The sequence below is a fragment of the Taeniopygia guttata genome, chromosome 14 (genome assembly GCF_048771995.1).
Source record: "Taeniopygia guttata chromosome 14, bTaeGut7.mat, whole genome shotgun sequence".
NCBI classification, from domain to species: domain Eukaryota; kingdom Metazoa; phylum Chordata; class Aves; order Passeriformes; family Estrildidae; genus Taeniopygia; species Taeniopygia guttata.
Genome location: NC_133039.1, coordinates 7763796 through 7779520, shown reverse-complemented (window position 1 = coordinate 7779520; position 15725 = coordinate 7763796). Strand labels below are relative to the sequence as shown.

The window sequence follows — 15725 nt, the reverse complement described above, 5'->3', positions numbered from 1 at the left end:
ACAGCCTCCTTTCCCACAGGAGAGCTCTTGTGTAAAGTGATAGCCCTTGATCCCATATCACAGCTGAGTGGGAAACAAGGACCTGACACCCTCCCCTCCTGAATCAACGCTCACTGCGTGCAGTGCCATCCTTGGCAAAGGCCTCCAAGGGATAAAACAGAAAAACCAGAACACACACAGCACATTTCTTAAAACATGGGGAATGCTGAGAGCAAGAACCTGGGCATCTCCTCTCACATGCTCACCAGCAGGTCCCTGGGATGGGCAGCAGGTCCCAGGCTGCTCACCCTGTCCCCACGACTTCAGCCCCAGCTGGCTGCTGGCCCAGGCCAACAGCAGCAGACAAGGACCAGCCCCAAAGCCCTCCCCAGCAGCGCTGGGGCAGGGAAGGGTGGGAGAGGCACGACAGTGAGCTTCACCCTGCCTAGAGCAGGAGTGAAGGGAACAGAGTGTTCCTGCAGGACAGGGAGAGCTCACCATTCCAGTCACAGCTGGCTTCGGGAGCTGCCTGACATCTCGTAAAAGTGGGAAGTGTCTGCAGCGCTTGGCTCCAGCCCTGTCCCAGCCCGGCTCTCCCCAGCCAGACCCAGAGCAGCCTGAGCCCAGCTGAGCAAGGGGTTTCCAGCTGCAGCAGCTCAGACTCAGCTGCCATTCCAGTTTGGGGAGCTCCCTGTACTCTGCCCCATTGTCTCCCAGGAGAGCACACTAAGGCTAGACCAGCTGTTTCACAAAAATCTATATACAAATGGCAATAATTCTTCAAGGAAGCACCACTTTCCTTAAATTCCTTACAAACTTAACGGCTTTAAGTAGAATAGTGAAATTGCACCAGGAACAACCTACAAAGCTGGTTTTATTCTCAGGACCGAGCTTTATCAAGCCTCAACTCTCAAGCGACCCTTCCTAACCCTGTACTTATGACAGCCCTGAGCAGTGGCCACTGCCTACAGCAGCCCCCTTTGTGCTGCATCTACCCCATCACCTCAGATACAGTAGATTAAACTCTCTGAAAAAGCTGCCACAAAGATGAACTCTACAGCACCTGCCAGAACATTTCCAGCACTCCTCAAGCTACTCAGGGTCATCCAGAGGTTTTGGGAAATTTGGCTGTAGGACACATTTTCTTATTTCTAGATGGAAGAATGGAACAAGCTTTTCCTAGACAAAGACATTTATTAAAAGTTAGTCTGAAATAAATTCCCCTAGTCCCCAGAGATCTTTTCACTGTCCTTGCAGAAATGAAAACCAGTCTGAGGAGATGAGTCCTTGAGCAGGGCCCAGAGGCAGGGAGGGCACAGCTAACCCTCCAGGCCCCTCCTGGCAGGAGGGCACAGCTAACCCTCCAGGCCCCTCATAGCTGCGATGGCAGAGGCAGGAGGGCACAGCTAACCCTCCAGGCCCCTCATGGCCGCAATGGCAGCTGCCATCCGGCGGGGCAGGCTCTTGGCAGCCTGGCGAAACTCCTCTGGCTTGGCCTTCAGCAGAGTCACAATGTTCTGCAGCGTCCGTGAGGGCTGCAGGCCTAGGGCATCCATCACGTTTATGAGATAATCTGTAAAATCAAGGAAAAATTTGTATCTAGCTTGCAATAGCCACTGTGAAATGAAAGATATCCTTGTTCTTGGTGCCATGGGGAGCTCCCACCCACAGGCACCAGCCAGGCAGGAAGCCTGCGTGGTGGCAGAGCAGCCCGGGGGTGATGTGCCGTGCCCAGGAGCCCCTACTCACCTATGTCCGTGGCCAGCTGCTTGGTGGAGTGTGGTGTGAGCTGCGGGATCTGCAGGATGACCTCGCAGTACGTCTGCATGGTGGCCCTGGCGATGGAGCCCAGCCAGTAGTCAGCCACGTTGTCCAGCTCAGGCAGCTCCTCTCCTGCACAGACACTCCCCGTTACCTGCCAGTACGCTTGACCTGCCCTTGCTGGGCTCGAACAGCACAGAATCCTGCCTGGTTAGCAACACCTGAACTGCTCCTTCCACAGGACACCCAGGGAGTCAGAGTTTATCAGCTGCTTTTGGAGTAATCAAAGCACTCATGCACTCTCCCTGTACTGTACACCACTGACATGAGCTCCAGACCCCAAACACTCCCCTGGATTACCCTCCAGGAAGTCACTTCCAAGGGCCGATGGGGATCAGCTGGGACAGGGCACTGCCTGGCACCTCCTACAGGATTCTCTTCCAGGAGCAGTTTGCAAACCACGGCAGTGACAAGGATTCACAAGTTTTTTCCCAGCCCTAAAGGCAGTCTGTGTTCATTAGTGCTTTGAAAATTATTCAGGCATTACAACATGTAAATGCTTCAAGGTGCCATAATAGTAATGCAAAAGCCTGAACTAAAGAGTGTATTTTTGGAAGGGTCCAGGAAGACTGTAAATACCAAGCTCTGTGCTTTCTTCGCTGTCTGTGAAATAATAACACCATAAAGAGACTGAACCCAGCACACCAGGTACAACCTGCAGGGAAAGGTATTAGGTGGCTACTGCTGTTACCTGCAGCAGAATTAGTGACACAGCAGGTAGAGCCAGCTCCTTGGAGCAGAACAGGAGCCAAAACCCAACAGAACTCTTCAGACCCCAAACCATCGTTTTAACAAACACCAAACTCACACAGGCCAAGCCAAAGCTTCCAGTTTGAATGAAACAAAACAAAGTTTTACTCATTATTCAGAGGCTCCTCCTGGGTTTTACCAAAGGATTCTTGGAATAAACAGTGTGACAGGAAAGGGATCCCCAATGGTTTTGTCCCTTGTGATGTCAGGAGGGGAAAGCTTTCCCCAGACACTCCAAGCCTTTGGTCTCAGCCTACCTTGCTCTGGGGGGTATGGCAGTTTTCCAGCATGTAATGCCAGTTCCAAAGCAGAATCCTCTTGAGTGACAAACGGCTCAAGGTGCAGAGGAAGAGACATAATGTACTGCCCAATCTAGAATAAAAGCACCAAAAGCTGAGTCACTGAACAAATGTGAGGCAAGTCCTTTACTAGAGAAAAAGTCACCCGCAGTAAATACACCTGAAAGCAGGGAGCTGAGCCTGACAGCCACTCACTCACCTGCAAATTGGCTCTCGTGCATCATTACACTTGGTACAAGAAACAGTTTTTCACAAGGTCAGAGAAGCAGTCACTGAAACACTTATGGCAAGAAAGACCTGTACAGAGAACTGCTACTCCAAGCAAATCTCTGCTCTCTGGAGTGTTCCCAGCAATTTGTTTTCTAGAGCAGAAAGACAACTGAGTTCTCTTACATTGCTGATATATTCCAGAGGGGTCAGGCTGAAGTTTGGCAGGTCATCTGTCAGGGTCTCACCAATGCCACCAGAACTCCATCCCTGTAAGGCAGAAAGTGCAGGATGAATCAATGACTTCCCAGAGCATGAAGCCTGTCAGCATTTTAGAAAGGGGTGACCCAACAACATGAACTGTGACTACCCAAGGGATTCTAGGAAGCAGAACACAGATGGTGGGAAAACTGTTTACCATGTTATCCCTCAGGCCCAAAACAGCCACCCTTTTTCTGCCCAGCTCCCTGTGGGAAACATGCTCATGTGAGTCAGAAAACCCCTCAAACAAACACCAGAGCCTTCAAACAGCTGTGCTGCAAAGGCTGTGGGTGAGGGAAGGGAAACTGTTCCACTGCCTGCAGCTCGCGGGAGAACCAGCAGCAGAGAGAACCATTCTGAGCAGGAGACAGCTAAGGGGGCTGCCCCAAGGGATGCCCAGCAAAGCCTGCCCGCCCAGCTCAGCGTGCCCACCTCCATGCGGGGAAGCAGCAGCAGCTGCTGCCTGATGCGCAGGAACACGGAGTCGAAGGCCAGCTGGTGGGACAGCTGGTTCAGGCGGGCCAGCGCCGCTCGCGACGACGACAGCAGGCTGTGCTGACTGGTGCCCTTCTCCTGGCACACACAGAAAAACATTTACACACACCAGCCACCCAAGTGGCCACGGAGGGGCTGTGTTAACACGCTTGCAGAGGTTTTATGAGGCCATCCCTGTGCAGCAGAGCTTTCCTCTCTGATGAGGAAACACAGGAAACACAGGAAACACAGCCTGTTTCTTTTGGAATTACCTACTCCAAGTGGTTATTCAAGAGAGAAACTGCCACTGCTCCCTGAACTACAGGACAAGCAATCAGCATCACATTCCAGCCTCCCCAGGCTCTGGCACGTGCTGGATACTGAGGAACTTGCAGAGAAGATGGCAAAGCTGCCCTTTACTCAAAGGGCACAACTGATGCCCTGCATGGAACTGAGTTTTACCTAAAGAGTACCTGTGGAACTGGACAGTTTAGTCAAGGTTTAAAGTCAAACACATCACACTGAAGGTGGAACCACAAAAATTGTAGGTAAACGAAGTGTAGAAGAAATCAAAACATTTTGAGGAAATAAGACTCATAACTTTGAATTCACTACTCCATGTGACCAAGGATGGCAAACATAACTTAGATCCATGAGAAGATAACTAAAGTCATTCTACCCTGTTCACAGATTCATGCATGAATGATCCTGCAGAATTCTGTTTCAGATTGGACAGGGCAGCAGAGCCTAAGTGGCAGAGAAAGCCTCAGAAGGTGGTGTGTGGGCTCCAGAATTTGAGATGGCTCCAACACAACCTTCCCAAAGCTCGCTGCGATAAAATCTCCCTCACCTGAGCTGATAAGGGTTTGTTCACAAAACAGAGCCAGGATCTGGGGAGAGATGGAATGAGTCCAGACTTGCTGGGTTTGGACATTTCATCTCTCGGTGTCTCTGCAGAACAGCCCATGGGAAGGCTGCAGCCCAGCATGGAAAGCCATCAGACTGGAAGGGGAATCCAGGTCTCTACCCAGTATGGGCCCAAAAGCACACTGTAACAGAGGCAGGCTCTGCAGGCACCAGGGCTACCTTCAGGGTGAAAAGTGTTTCCATAAGGCTGGCATACTCGGATGGATTCTCCTTCAAGAGATAATTGTATTCCTGCCAGGGATTTTTTATGGAGCTCTTCTTTTCTGCAGAACTGGTGTCCTGAAAGCCAGAAAAACTGCAAGGGCTGTAGGAGTCTGAGAGATACTTTCCAGCAGTTGACAAAATCCTGAAAAACAAGTACACAAAAGTCACCAGCAGAATCCTCTGGACTCAGCAGTCCTGTCCTCATGCTGGCCCAAAGACCAGCACCGCCCTTGAGTGACTTCCAGAGAGAGCATTCACTGACAGAATTCACAGCCAGTCCTCTCATTCACTGTGCAACTCATCAGCTGCAGAAGTGCTGAGAGGACAGGGAGCTTGTGCTCTGGGAACAGAGGGCAGTGGGGCCCCACTGAGCACTGCAGGCTGGGCTCTCCTCCCCTCACACCGAGCACTTAAGGAACCACAGCCTGGGCAGTGCACTGCTTACAACAGGGAGCAGCAAGATCCTTGTGCTGCCTGTGCCTGCACTCCTCAGGTTACAGGGAGCCCATCAGGTAGGGCACACCTACACTCACTTCAGCATGTGATTCACGCCCCATGTCACAAGGATCTTGCCAATTTGATCTGGTGGAAAATTCCTTCCTGACCCCCATCTGGCAGCCCATTGGTGGCCAGCCAGGTATCCAAGGAAAAGGATTCTTGGGACTGCCTCAGGGAACACAACCGGCCAGAACAGTCTGCGCCCCATCTCTGACATGTCAAAGCATGGGGAAGGGGAGTCAGTGGTGGCTTTCCCTCCACGGTCTAAGCAACCAAAGCACCTTGGGGTTTGGGGTTTGTTTTCTTCCAACTTGGTTCCTACATTGACAGCTCTGAATTAAGGTCACCAGTGCTCACCTGTTGGCCAGCTGCTGCTCGAAGTCTCCACACTGATGAAGGAGTTCACCACAAATTGAAATTATCCTGAGAAAGAACAAGACAAAAGCACACTGAGAGATTTGAGGCAGATAATGACAGACCCCTCTCAGAGAACCCATCTCAGACCCATGTCAAGTAGTTATGAAAAGCCATAACCAAACAACAGCCCACACATCAGTCAAGAGTCAGTCTGGTGATTAACTCTGCATCCATTTGATAACACTGATTTTTTTTGCCCAATCGCCTTATCCATATGCTACTTCTTGTCATGGTGGGGAAGGCCAGCTCAGTGTCACTGGGAAAAATTCTAAGAGCTGCTAATATTACAAGTGACATGAGATGCAGCTTTGCTCCAGGCAGGGTGGGGAGGAGCCCCACGGCCCTCCCCATGCCAGGAGCAACCTGAAACCCACGACTGACACTGGTGCTCCAAGCAGCACAGAGAGCTCAGCCCTGTGTTCTGCTTTAAGAACTTGTGTAAACTGACCCCAAGTAGTTCCCGTTCAGCTTTGACACAAAAACCAGCTCTGAGCCAGACAGAAAAAACCCAAACGTTTACCGGACAGAGTTTTGGAATGCTGTCCAGTCCTCCTGGAACAGGGGATCTGCCAGGACATCATCCAGTTTACACTTCTTTCGTATAGACTGCAGTGTGTTTGTGAAGTCAGATGTATACCTGCAGTGAGAAGAAGAGCAGAGAGAAGCAGCAGCATAAGAGAACAGGCTGGAGAGCAGCACAAAGACATGTCCTGTGATTAGCTCACTCAGTCCTCTGCAAAGGCCAAACTAGAAACAGAAATACTAAAAGGAGTACAGGAGAGACAGCCTGGTTCCACTCCAAAGAGGTGGATGTGAAGAACTGATCAGCCACAGCCCGCTCCAGCCTAGACCAGAAGACAAGGAGCACAAAAGGTGCTGTGTGGCTGCCTCAGTTTGCTGCCTGTGGATTACCAGGAGCTCCCTGCCCGTGACAAGGAAGGAGTAAGACATTTTAGTTACCACTACATTGACCATCTCCTAGGAAAGACCAGGAAAACTTTATACGGCTCCTGCTACTCCAACATCACTTGGCCCTTACTCCAGGAACATGGTGACAACAATCTCATGAATTTGTTTTCTCAGCTACTCCCCAGATGAGAACACGGATAAAAAGAAGAACATTGTGTTTTCTACCCACCCCCATTTTCTTTTTAATAATGCCCATAAGCTGGAGGCAGGTACATTGCTCTCTAATTGCCTATAAAGAAGTTGAGCTCAGAGACTTGTGCTTTCCTCTTCCCCCTTCGCAAAGGGCAGCAATACCTGATTCATACCTTGTGAGCAGCTCTTTCAGTATCTGAACGAATAAGGAGTAAATCAGTATAGGAATAGGAAAGTGATACTTTAAGACAAGAACTAAGAGTGAGCCTCACTCTGTGGGGTATCTCAGACTTACAGGCAGATCTTGAATGTGAGGTCACTTGTCCCAGTGACTGTGTATTCACAGAATCAATATGGTTGGAAAAGACCTCCAAGATGATCAAGTTTAACCTCCAGACTTATTTTCCCACTGAGATCTACTTTCATCAGCCTAATTTGCCTTATTATTTTTTGGGAAATATTTTCTCCTTCAAAAGTATTTATTAACAATGATAACTCTCCCCAGCCAGAATCAAAAACACCTGGCAAGCCTTTGATTTAGCCATAAAATCTTCCATTTTTCCTCCAGAAAAGAGCCTGTGCTCGAATGAAGCAGCAAGGGGGATTCTGATGATTCATGGTGCAGTCAGAGACACGTTCTGCTCTCAGCCATTTGCCATAAACTACAGACCCTTTGGCCACACAGTGCAGGCTCAGGATAAACAGAGCAGCACCTAAAGGCACCTTACTTACTTGGAGAAGAGAGCCTTCAGGGCCTTCAGCAGCCCACACACCCCCAGGCCATCCGTGAGCTTGACGCAGCTGTCGATGGCCCCGGCCGCCAGCGTGAAGAGTTTGTTGACTGAGTGGTTCAGTTCCTGGACACAATCAATCACCTCCCAGTGCTCCTAAATAACAACAGGAACAACAAAGCTGAGCCTGACTCTTCTTCAGGCAATAGATAAAGCAGACTTTGTGCAACACAGTGTTCTCTGGTACCCTCCTTTCCTGTGACACTCCCAAGGCAGAGCCAGGCTGGTGCTCCCACCCTCCTGCCCACAGACTGCAACAATAGCCAGGCTGCCAAACCCCGTGTTCACCAGGTCCTCAAGGAACAGCTCTGCCAATAGCAGAATCTTCTACAAATGAAAGGAAACATAGCCAAAAAGGATAAAGAGAGCAGTAACTGTGACAAAGACCCCTGGGTTTAGCGGAAGTTTCAGCCTCTCCCAGGACAGCTGAGCAAAGACTGACATATTACCAAGGGCACTGCACTGATCTGGATGAGGAGATTCTCTTCTTCCAGGTCTCCATACTCGAGTTGATAGGGCTTGTAGGGAGCATACACCACTTCCACGAGCTCCATCACTTTCACCAGGTTCTGCTCCTCTACAAAGAATCAGATGTTTAGTCTAGAAAGAGATGAATATGCTACTAAAAACCTCATTTCAAGCTACATACAGTTCTTCCACTAAAGCATGCTGCTTGCACAGGCTTGGAATGCTGCCCAACAGCTTCAATCTCAACTACACAGATCGGTTTATTTTTTTAGAAACAAGATTATTATCTCTACCTGCTTCCTAAAACCAAGATGTTCTACCTCAACAAGTGTCTCAAGAAAATTAGCACTCACTGACCCAAAACAGCCTGGGTGACAAAAATCTATCAAATGTTCCAACCTACAGCAGAAGAATTGAAACCATCTGAGAAGTGAAACACATTACTCCCACGGCGTCAAACAGGGGCAATCCTCATTTATCACAAAGCCTAGTTCACACTTAAAATAATTGACACTAATTCAATTCATTCAGCACTCCTGTGCCAGCGTTCATCAACCAGAGCCGGCCGTGAAGCACAAACTCAGCCTCTCAGTGCCATGCCTGAGCAGGGAGCTGCCAACCCAAACACAAAGCAGGGCTGAATGATTATTGCTCACATCAGAGCTGGACACCAGCTGCTCTCACAAAGCTCTGCCAAACTCAAACCTGCAGCAAACCAGAATTACTTTGAACCCTGGAGATCAGAAAAGACTTTCACACCCTGAGGACAGGAAAGCAATGGAGCAGTCTGTCCAAAGCCAACACTGTCTCCATGCTTGGACATCTTCATGACCAGACTGAACAGCATCCCAAGCACAGTCTGACCTCACAGCAGATCCTGCTTGGAGCAGGAGACTGGACCAGATCATCTTCTAAGGTCCCTTCCAAACTGAATTATCCTGTGAATCACAGCTGAGCTCTCCCCTCACATACACACACGCAAGAACTGGTTTGAGTCTCCTCAGCTGAGTCACCTGGCCTTTCCATTCTTGAGATATTTCTTTTCTCAAACATCTTACCCCACACGAAGAGATAGAAAGAAAGGCTTTGGGTGTTTTTTTTTAAATACACTCAGATAACAGTTCAACAGTGATCTTCCTATCCCATCATCTTCTACAATCTGGCATTATTTTTTCAAGACCTTTTTAATAATTTCTATAATTAACCACAGATTAAGCTAGAAAATGACTGATGTGTATGCAACCAGACAGACAACAGACACAGTCACACTCCCTGACATTGCCCAGCAATCATAATTTACAGGGTCAAGAAAATATCTGGGTTTAAACAGCTCAAGACAATGTTATGAGGAACCAAACACAGGAAGCACAGCATCAGGAATGCTCCATTAGCCTTAATTTTGGATTTTCCCACAGCCAGTCTTTGAAGCAGCCCCACCAAATACATAAGGGTCTATAAATAGCCAACAGCTCCAGCCAGGCATAAACTTGTGCAAACAGCACCTCACTGCTGTGTGGTTTGCACAAATCACTCAGCAATCATGACCAAAATGACAAATGTCTCAGGGAGGGGAAAGCACGGGGCAGATTTGGAAACAAACACTGAAGATGCTGCTGGGAAAAAACTAGCAGCAGTTCAGAAAAAACACTGGGCATTGTCACTTGATTAAACCCTAAGCCAGCAGCAACAGAAAAACTACAAAAACAAATACAAGCATCCAATGGATGCAGCCTTCAACAGGTTTTCTCTTGTTTAGTGGGGTGTGATAATTCCAGGAAACTCCTCAACTTTTCTGCTTTGTCATCTCTCACAATGGGTCTCACTGCCTCCCTGGAGACATTTCCTTGTCTGGGAGACAGAAGAAACAGTAAAGCTTGTAAAAGGAGAAGTGCTAAATGCTATTTACCCTGCAGAGTCAGCTCAGGACAGAGCTGCTTCAGGAAACTCGGTGTTGTGTCAACAGCTCAGGTGTAAGATACACACACAAACACAAAGGTGCAAGTGCCATAGAACTGGGCATTGCTTAGAAGAGATAATCCCTCCCTCCACCTAAAACTGAACAAAATCCCACAATGGGACTCCACAAAGGGGACAGCACAGAATGGCAGAGCTCAGTGCCAGAGCCTTACTGAGGTTTGGCAGCATGGCTACCTCCAGCCCCTTGGCGAAGTGCACGGTGGCATCGTGGAGCTCCAGCAGCTGGGTCAGCTTGGTGTCCTGGCCCGTCCTGTCCATGGCAGTGCTGAGACACACGGGGATGGAAGGCACCAGAGCTCCCAGGGTTTGAATCAACAGCACAGTCACGATTTCATAGGGGTTCTTGAAAACCTGTGGCAGCAAAACAGCTACTGGCAAAAGCACATTACCTGAGAGGAACACACAGCAGCAGGCAGCTTCCAAACCTGAAACACCCCACAAGGGGTGGAAAACCCAGAAGTGCTCAGCTAAGGCTGCAGGAGCCACGCTGACCTAGCACACAGGACAGCCTGACTGCACGTCTAGAGCAGTGCATAGAGTACAGCCACCAAGAAACTAGAGGATAGGCACACTGAACTGAATTCAGAAGGCACTACAGTGATTCAAGAAACACCTAGCAGAGGAAGGCATTTGAAACAGAGCTCTCAAGTTTACACAGGTGTGTTGGGAAACAACATGAATCAGTAAGAGATGAAGAAATAGGACTATATCACAAGCAAATTACTGGTCAGAAGTCAGTAGTGGAAAAGCTAGAAAGCCTGTAATCAGCTGAGAATCAGCCACTCCACTAGTATAAAACTTTTTACAGCCTTCATTGTGACTTTTTCATCAGCTATTCTGCTCATTTGCTTTGAAAGTTGGGTTTACCACCAAAAAGGTCCAAGAAAGCAGAAGCAACACAGGAGATTGAGTGACACGAGCTGTGCCCCACCTGCCATTTCTCACAACCCCCAGTTCAAAGAATATCTGCTAAAATGTAACCTGACATCTGACCTGTAAGTCACATCGAATCATTAGGCAGAAAAAATACATTTCAAGGAAACACTGAGCTCCTCTGCAGCACAGGCCTTGCACTGACACTGGCTTTGTCACATGAAGATAAGAATCTCTTACCCTTCATGGATGAAAAACTCTTCAACAATATGAACTTATTTCTTCATTGCACCAAAGGACAAAAACTTTTTTTGATCCTACATTATTCTTGGCAGGGAAAACAAGCACACAGACTCCAAGGGGTGACAGCAGAAGCCCTCAGTTATCTCACACAGAGCAACACGCATCAGTCCAGTGTGACCTTGAGAGCTCCCTCCAGGCCAAGTGATAAAACAATTCAGGCATTTCAAATGTCTTGCAAGAGAACACATTTGCAACACCAACAAATTAGTTTTAACTTAAGATACAGATGAAAGTGATAGAGCAGCTTTAATGGCAGTAACACGGCAACCTTGCTGGCGGTGGAACACCAGAGCTGAAATCCCGTCTGCAAGGGCTGGACAAGGAACGGGCTGCAAATCTCATCCTGCAGCAGGCAGGCCCAGAGTGCAGCTCAGGGCGAGCAGCCATGAGCTCTCCAAGGCTTTGTGAGAGGTGCCCAGCCCTGCCCTCTCCCGCCCTGTCACTGCACCTGTGCTGCCCACTGCAGCTGGGCGTGCCAGGTCCCCAGGAGGGTGTCGTACAGCTCGGTCAGCTGCCGCGTCACGCTCAGGTCACTCTGGCAGAGCTCCTGCCACACGGCCACCAGCTGCACCTGGTGGGGAACAGAACCATCTGAGAAGAGAACTGACAGGGCACGGGTCCTGCTTTTGCTGTGCCAAACCCAGCACTCCCCATGCACAGCACTTCTGCCAAAACATGAGGCTCACACTTGTGCCCCTCTCCCCGTTTCAGCATAACATAATTCAGCATCACAGAAGGAAAAGAGACTTTCAGCACGAAGCTCGAAACTTCTTAGTGATTCAAAGATTTAATTAACATTGGTATTTTACTCATAAAATGAGATTGCAACTGATACCCCCACATAATAGTTGAAATACTTGGCAAGCCCCAGCCTTGAACTTAATCCTCAAAAGTCACAGTCATGTGAGAAATTTGAAGCTCAGGTTATGGCTACAGAACTGTCTGGAATTCCAGCTTTTAATCTTACCTGAAAAGAGTTTACAGAAGTCAGCAGCTGGCAAGTTGCAGTAATAAAGTCACTGCTGACATGGCCACATCCACAGAAAGCAAAGCAAAACCATGAGCACAGAGAAATCAACAGAACACACACCCTCCGTCTGCTGCAGGGAGGGATACAAGGACCCAAATGCAGAATTACTCCTGCACCACGGGGAGTAACCAAAGCTGGTCAGAGCCAGCAGCAGAAGCCACAGAAGGAAATAGAGAGAGGACGAGGTGCCATCCCCCACCACAGCGTAGCTGGGATCCGTGGGGCAGCAGCTCCCTCTGCAGCCAGAGCCCGGCAAGAATTCCAACTGCTATTCCTCAGTGTTAAATGTTACCAAAACACTTACCTTGTGACACTTGTAATAATAGGCAAGAAGCTGGGGCATCCGATCAATTTCAGTGAAGACTTTAACAAACATTTTTGCCTGATCTAAACAAAACAAAATAACAGGCATCAGGATCAGCCTCAAAGCTGAGGGTGAGACATCAGCCTGAGCAAGAACTCCTTTTCTAAGGGAGCAGGCACACTGGGCTACAGAAAGAGACAACTTCATCTTCGTTTGCTTATCTTCTTAAACAGGAGCAGAACTGCCTGAAACCCATCCTCAAACAAGATCAGACAGCAGACACAAGGAATGAATTTAACTGCCTAACCAGCATATAGTGCTAACACATCCAGTACTGAAGCCAGAGCATTTCCTAGAAGGAAATAAGTAGTTTCTAGAAACAAGCCAGCACTTACAAACCTAAAGCATACCTGGTAAAGGCCTCAGCTTTGCTTTCACCTGTCCTCAAAACGATCCCTGTGCCTGAAGCATGCACAGAGCTTAGAACCACAGGTTCCTCAAAAGTCTGGTTTGTACCCCATAGCCCCAGATCTCTCCAAGACCTCAAGGTGAACAGAGATGAGTGTCAACAACCAGAACAACTACATTTCAGAACAGTGACAGCAGCACAGGGAAGGAACAGCACAAAGGACTGTCCAAAAAACCAATTTTCTACGCAGAACTTGTAAAGCTGCTTGTACAAAGTAGTAGGAAGTCAGAATGCTTCCAAACAAATATCCTTCCTGACTACATCAGTAACACCATGATAACAGAAAGCCAAGGCCCTTCTGCTTATTTGAGCAGTACCTCCATCTCACACATCCACGTGGCCCATAAAATCCTGTAATCCTCTTGTTTCCTGCAGGGGCCACACATATCCCAAACCATAGGAAAATCAAAGCAGCACTGGCCTGCAGGCAGCTGCAGAGCCCAGAACATTCCAGGGCATCTGCTCCACCAGGAGAGCTCAGAAGCCAGTGCCAGGAGCCTTCAGGACACCACCTCTCCACCCAAACTGTTTTAAAGACAATAAACTCAGTGCTGACAGTAAACAACACCAGGAGCTACTGACCTACGGACTGGGAGTTGAAAGCAGCAACAATCTGAGGGCTGGCCATGGCCTCCAGGCGGTTCTTCAGTGCCTCCAGGTGCACACACTTCTCTGAGTAATCTGGCGTGTCCACCAGCATGGCCAGGCTGCTCTGCATGCTGGTCAGCTTGGCTGAGATCAGGGACACGTCCTGCCAGCAGGGAAGGGCAGCCCGTTACCAAGGGCAGCCTCGGACAGCACCAGCACCAGGCACGTGCTTCACAGTCGCTTCAAAACTCGACTGTGAAACGCAGCTCCCTGAAAAGCTGGAGGCACAAACACCAAGCAATTCAGTATCTACCTGTGTTTTGAGAGTCTCTTCAATATCTGCACTCAGTGTGCTCCATTTGTCTGCCTCCTGAAGTGACTCGGCAGCCAACTGCATCCTGGACTTCACCCGGTCAATCTCCACCAGGACCTGCAGAAAAAAATCACAACACTGTGTTCCCCACTGAAACAAAAAACAGCTGTCACAGGTACTTGGGAGTTATCTTCTGCTTAAATTTTAAAAACAAAAAGGCATGGAAAGATTGTATTACTACAAGTAGATGGCATGGTTTGAAGGAGCTAGAGATGTAAAATCATCTTTCAAAGTCAAATAACAGGTTAGTTTGAATTCTTGTCTTGTTCTTTTAGTATCCACTTTGTCTGAAAACGCTGTGCACCCCAGGCAGAAACCAGTGTCTCCATTCAGGCACCAGCAGCTCTGGACAGACACATGAGCAGCTGTTCCTCAGGAGATGCAGACTGCACAGCTCTGTGTCACACCCACCTTTCCACTACTAATGTTAAAAGTAGTGGTTTTGCCTACTTAAGTTCACAAGATTAGTTCATGTGAACAACTCTGTAGCTTTCAGAATTTCACAAGCTGCAGATAAATGCTAAGAACTGACCTGCATGGACTGAGCTGTGTCTTCCTCAAACTTCTTTATATCCTCTTTAACGAGGATCATCTGCTCCTTCAGGAATGTTGCCTCCTGTTTCAAGACTTCCACTTCCCGGAGGACTCTGGGCATATTCTGGAGTGCCTGATGGCTTGTTTCTGCAGGAACACAGAGCAGTCAGTGAGGAGGGGTGACAGCCTGTGTAGGGACAGGTAGTCTTTCAATAATCTTATCTAATCTTCAGTACTCAAAAAACCAAAGCAAAATGTCAAACAACAAATCTTCAGCTGTATCTTTAAACTTTAAGTGTGTATTTTATCATGGGATCATTTAGGTTTTAAAAAGCCCTCTGAGACCATCAAGTTCAGCTGTTCCAAATACTCCAGTCCTGTTCCCCCATCACTTCTAAGACCACCACTAACTCATGTCCCCAAGTGCCGCATGCACATGGCTTTTTAATCCTTCCAGGAACTCCAACACTGCCCTGGGCAGCCTGTGCCAGAGCAGGGCAACCCTTTTGGAGACGTTTATCCTGTTATCCCACTAACCCAGAGCTGGCAGCAGCTGCTGTTTCCAGCATTTAAAGCGGACGTGTGGGTGAACAGCTACGAGACCCGAGATGGGTGAGAGGATGCCGCGGTCCCGGGCAGGACCGGCCAGGCCGGGATTGCCAGCGTGGCCTGCACGGGTCTGCCCCGGGAGGCTGAGCTGCGGGGACACCGCATGGCAGAGCACCCGGCAGAGCCGGGCCAGCCCCGGGCCCGGGCCGTGCCCGCCCGGCCGCACCTTCCACGGCGTTGTTGACCTCCTGGATGAAGAGCTGCAGCTTCATCACCAGCGTGGCGGCGTGCGCGTCCACCTTGCCCGGCGCCTCCTGCTGCACGGCGCGGAACGCCGCGTTCACCCAGCCCTTCACCTCGAACTCGTCCGACAGGAACCGCGAGAAGTCCATGGCGGGGACCGGGGGGACGGCGGGGGGACAGCGCGGGGCAGCCCGAGCGGCTGCGGCCCGGGCCCGCCGCGCACCCGGAAGCGCGGCCCGGTCCCGGGGCGGTCCCGGGGCGGTCCCCGGCGGTCGCGGGGCGGTT

At 49.4% G+C, this 15725-nt stretch overlaps 2 protein-coding genes across 3 annotated transcripts in view; one reads left to right on the top strand and one right to left on the bottom strand.

The window, feature by feature from the left end:
• UBFD1 (ubiquitin family domain containing 1) overlaps nt 1-15725 on the top strand; it is a 134444-nt gene that overhangs the window by 90889 nt on the left and 27830 nt on the right. The gene's annotated exons all lie outside the window — the stretch shown is intronic.
• On the bottom strand, nt 1154-15703 carry COG7 (component of oligomeric golgi complex 7). 2 transcript variants are annotated; one of them, XM_072935574.1, is made up of 18 exons: nt 15424-15703; nt 14647-14795; nt 14055-14171; nt 13736-13904; nt 12685-12767; nt 11799-11921; nt 10327-10525; nt 8179-8306; nt 7671-7825; nt 6358-6474; nt 5778-5843; nt 4878-5064; nt 3750-3890; nt 3243-3326; nt 2808-2922; nt 1729-1872; nt 1398-1552; nt 1154-1346 (listed from the first exon to the last, which is right to left on the bottom strand). In XM_072935574.1, the coding sequence occupies exons 1-18, from the start codon at nt 15587-15589 to the stop codon at nt 1335-1337; spliced, it is 2310 nt and encodes a 769-aa protein (XP_072791675.1). In that variant the 5' UTR covers nt 15590-15703; the 3' UTR covers nt 1154-1334. The 2 variants fall into 2 exon arrangements, with proteins under 2 accessions (XP_072791675.1, XP_030140483.1); XM_030284623.4 differs by having other exon boundaries at nt 1154-1552.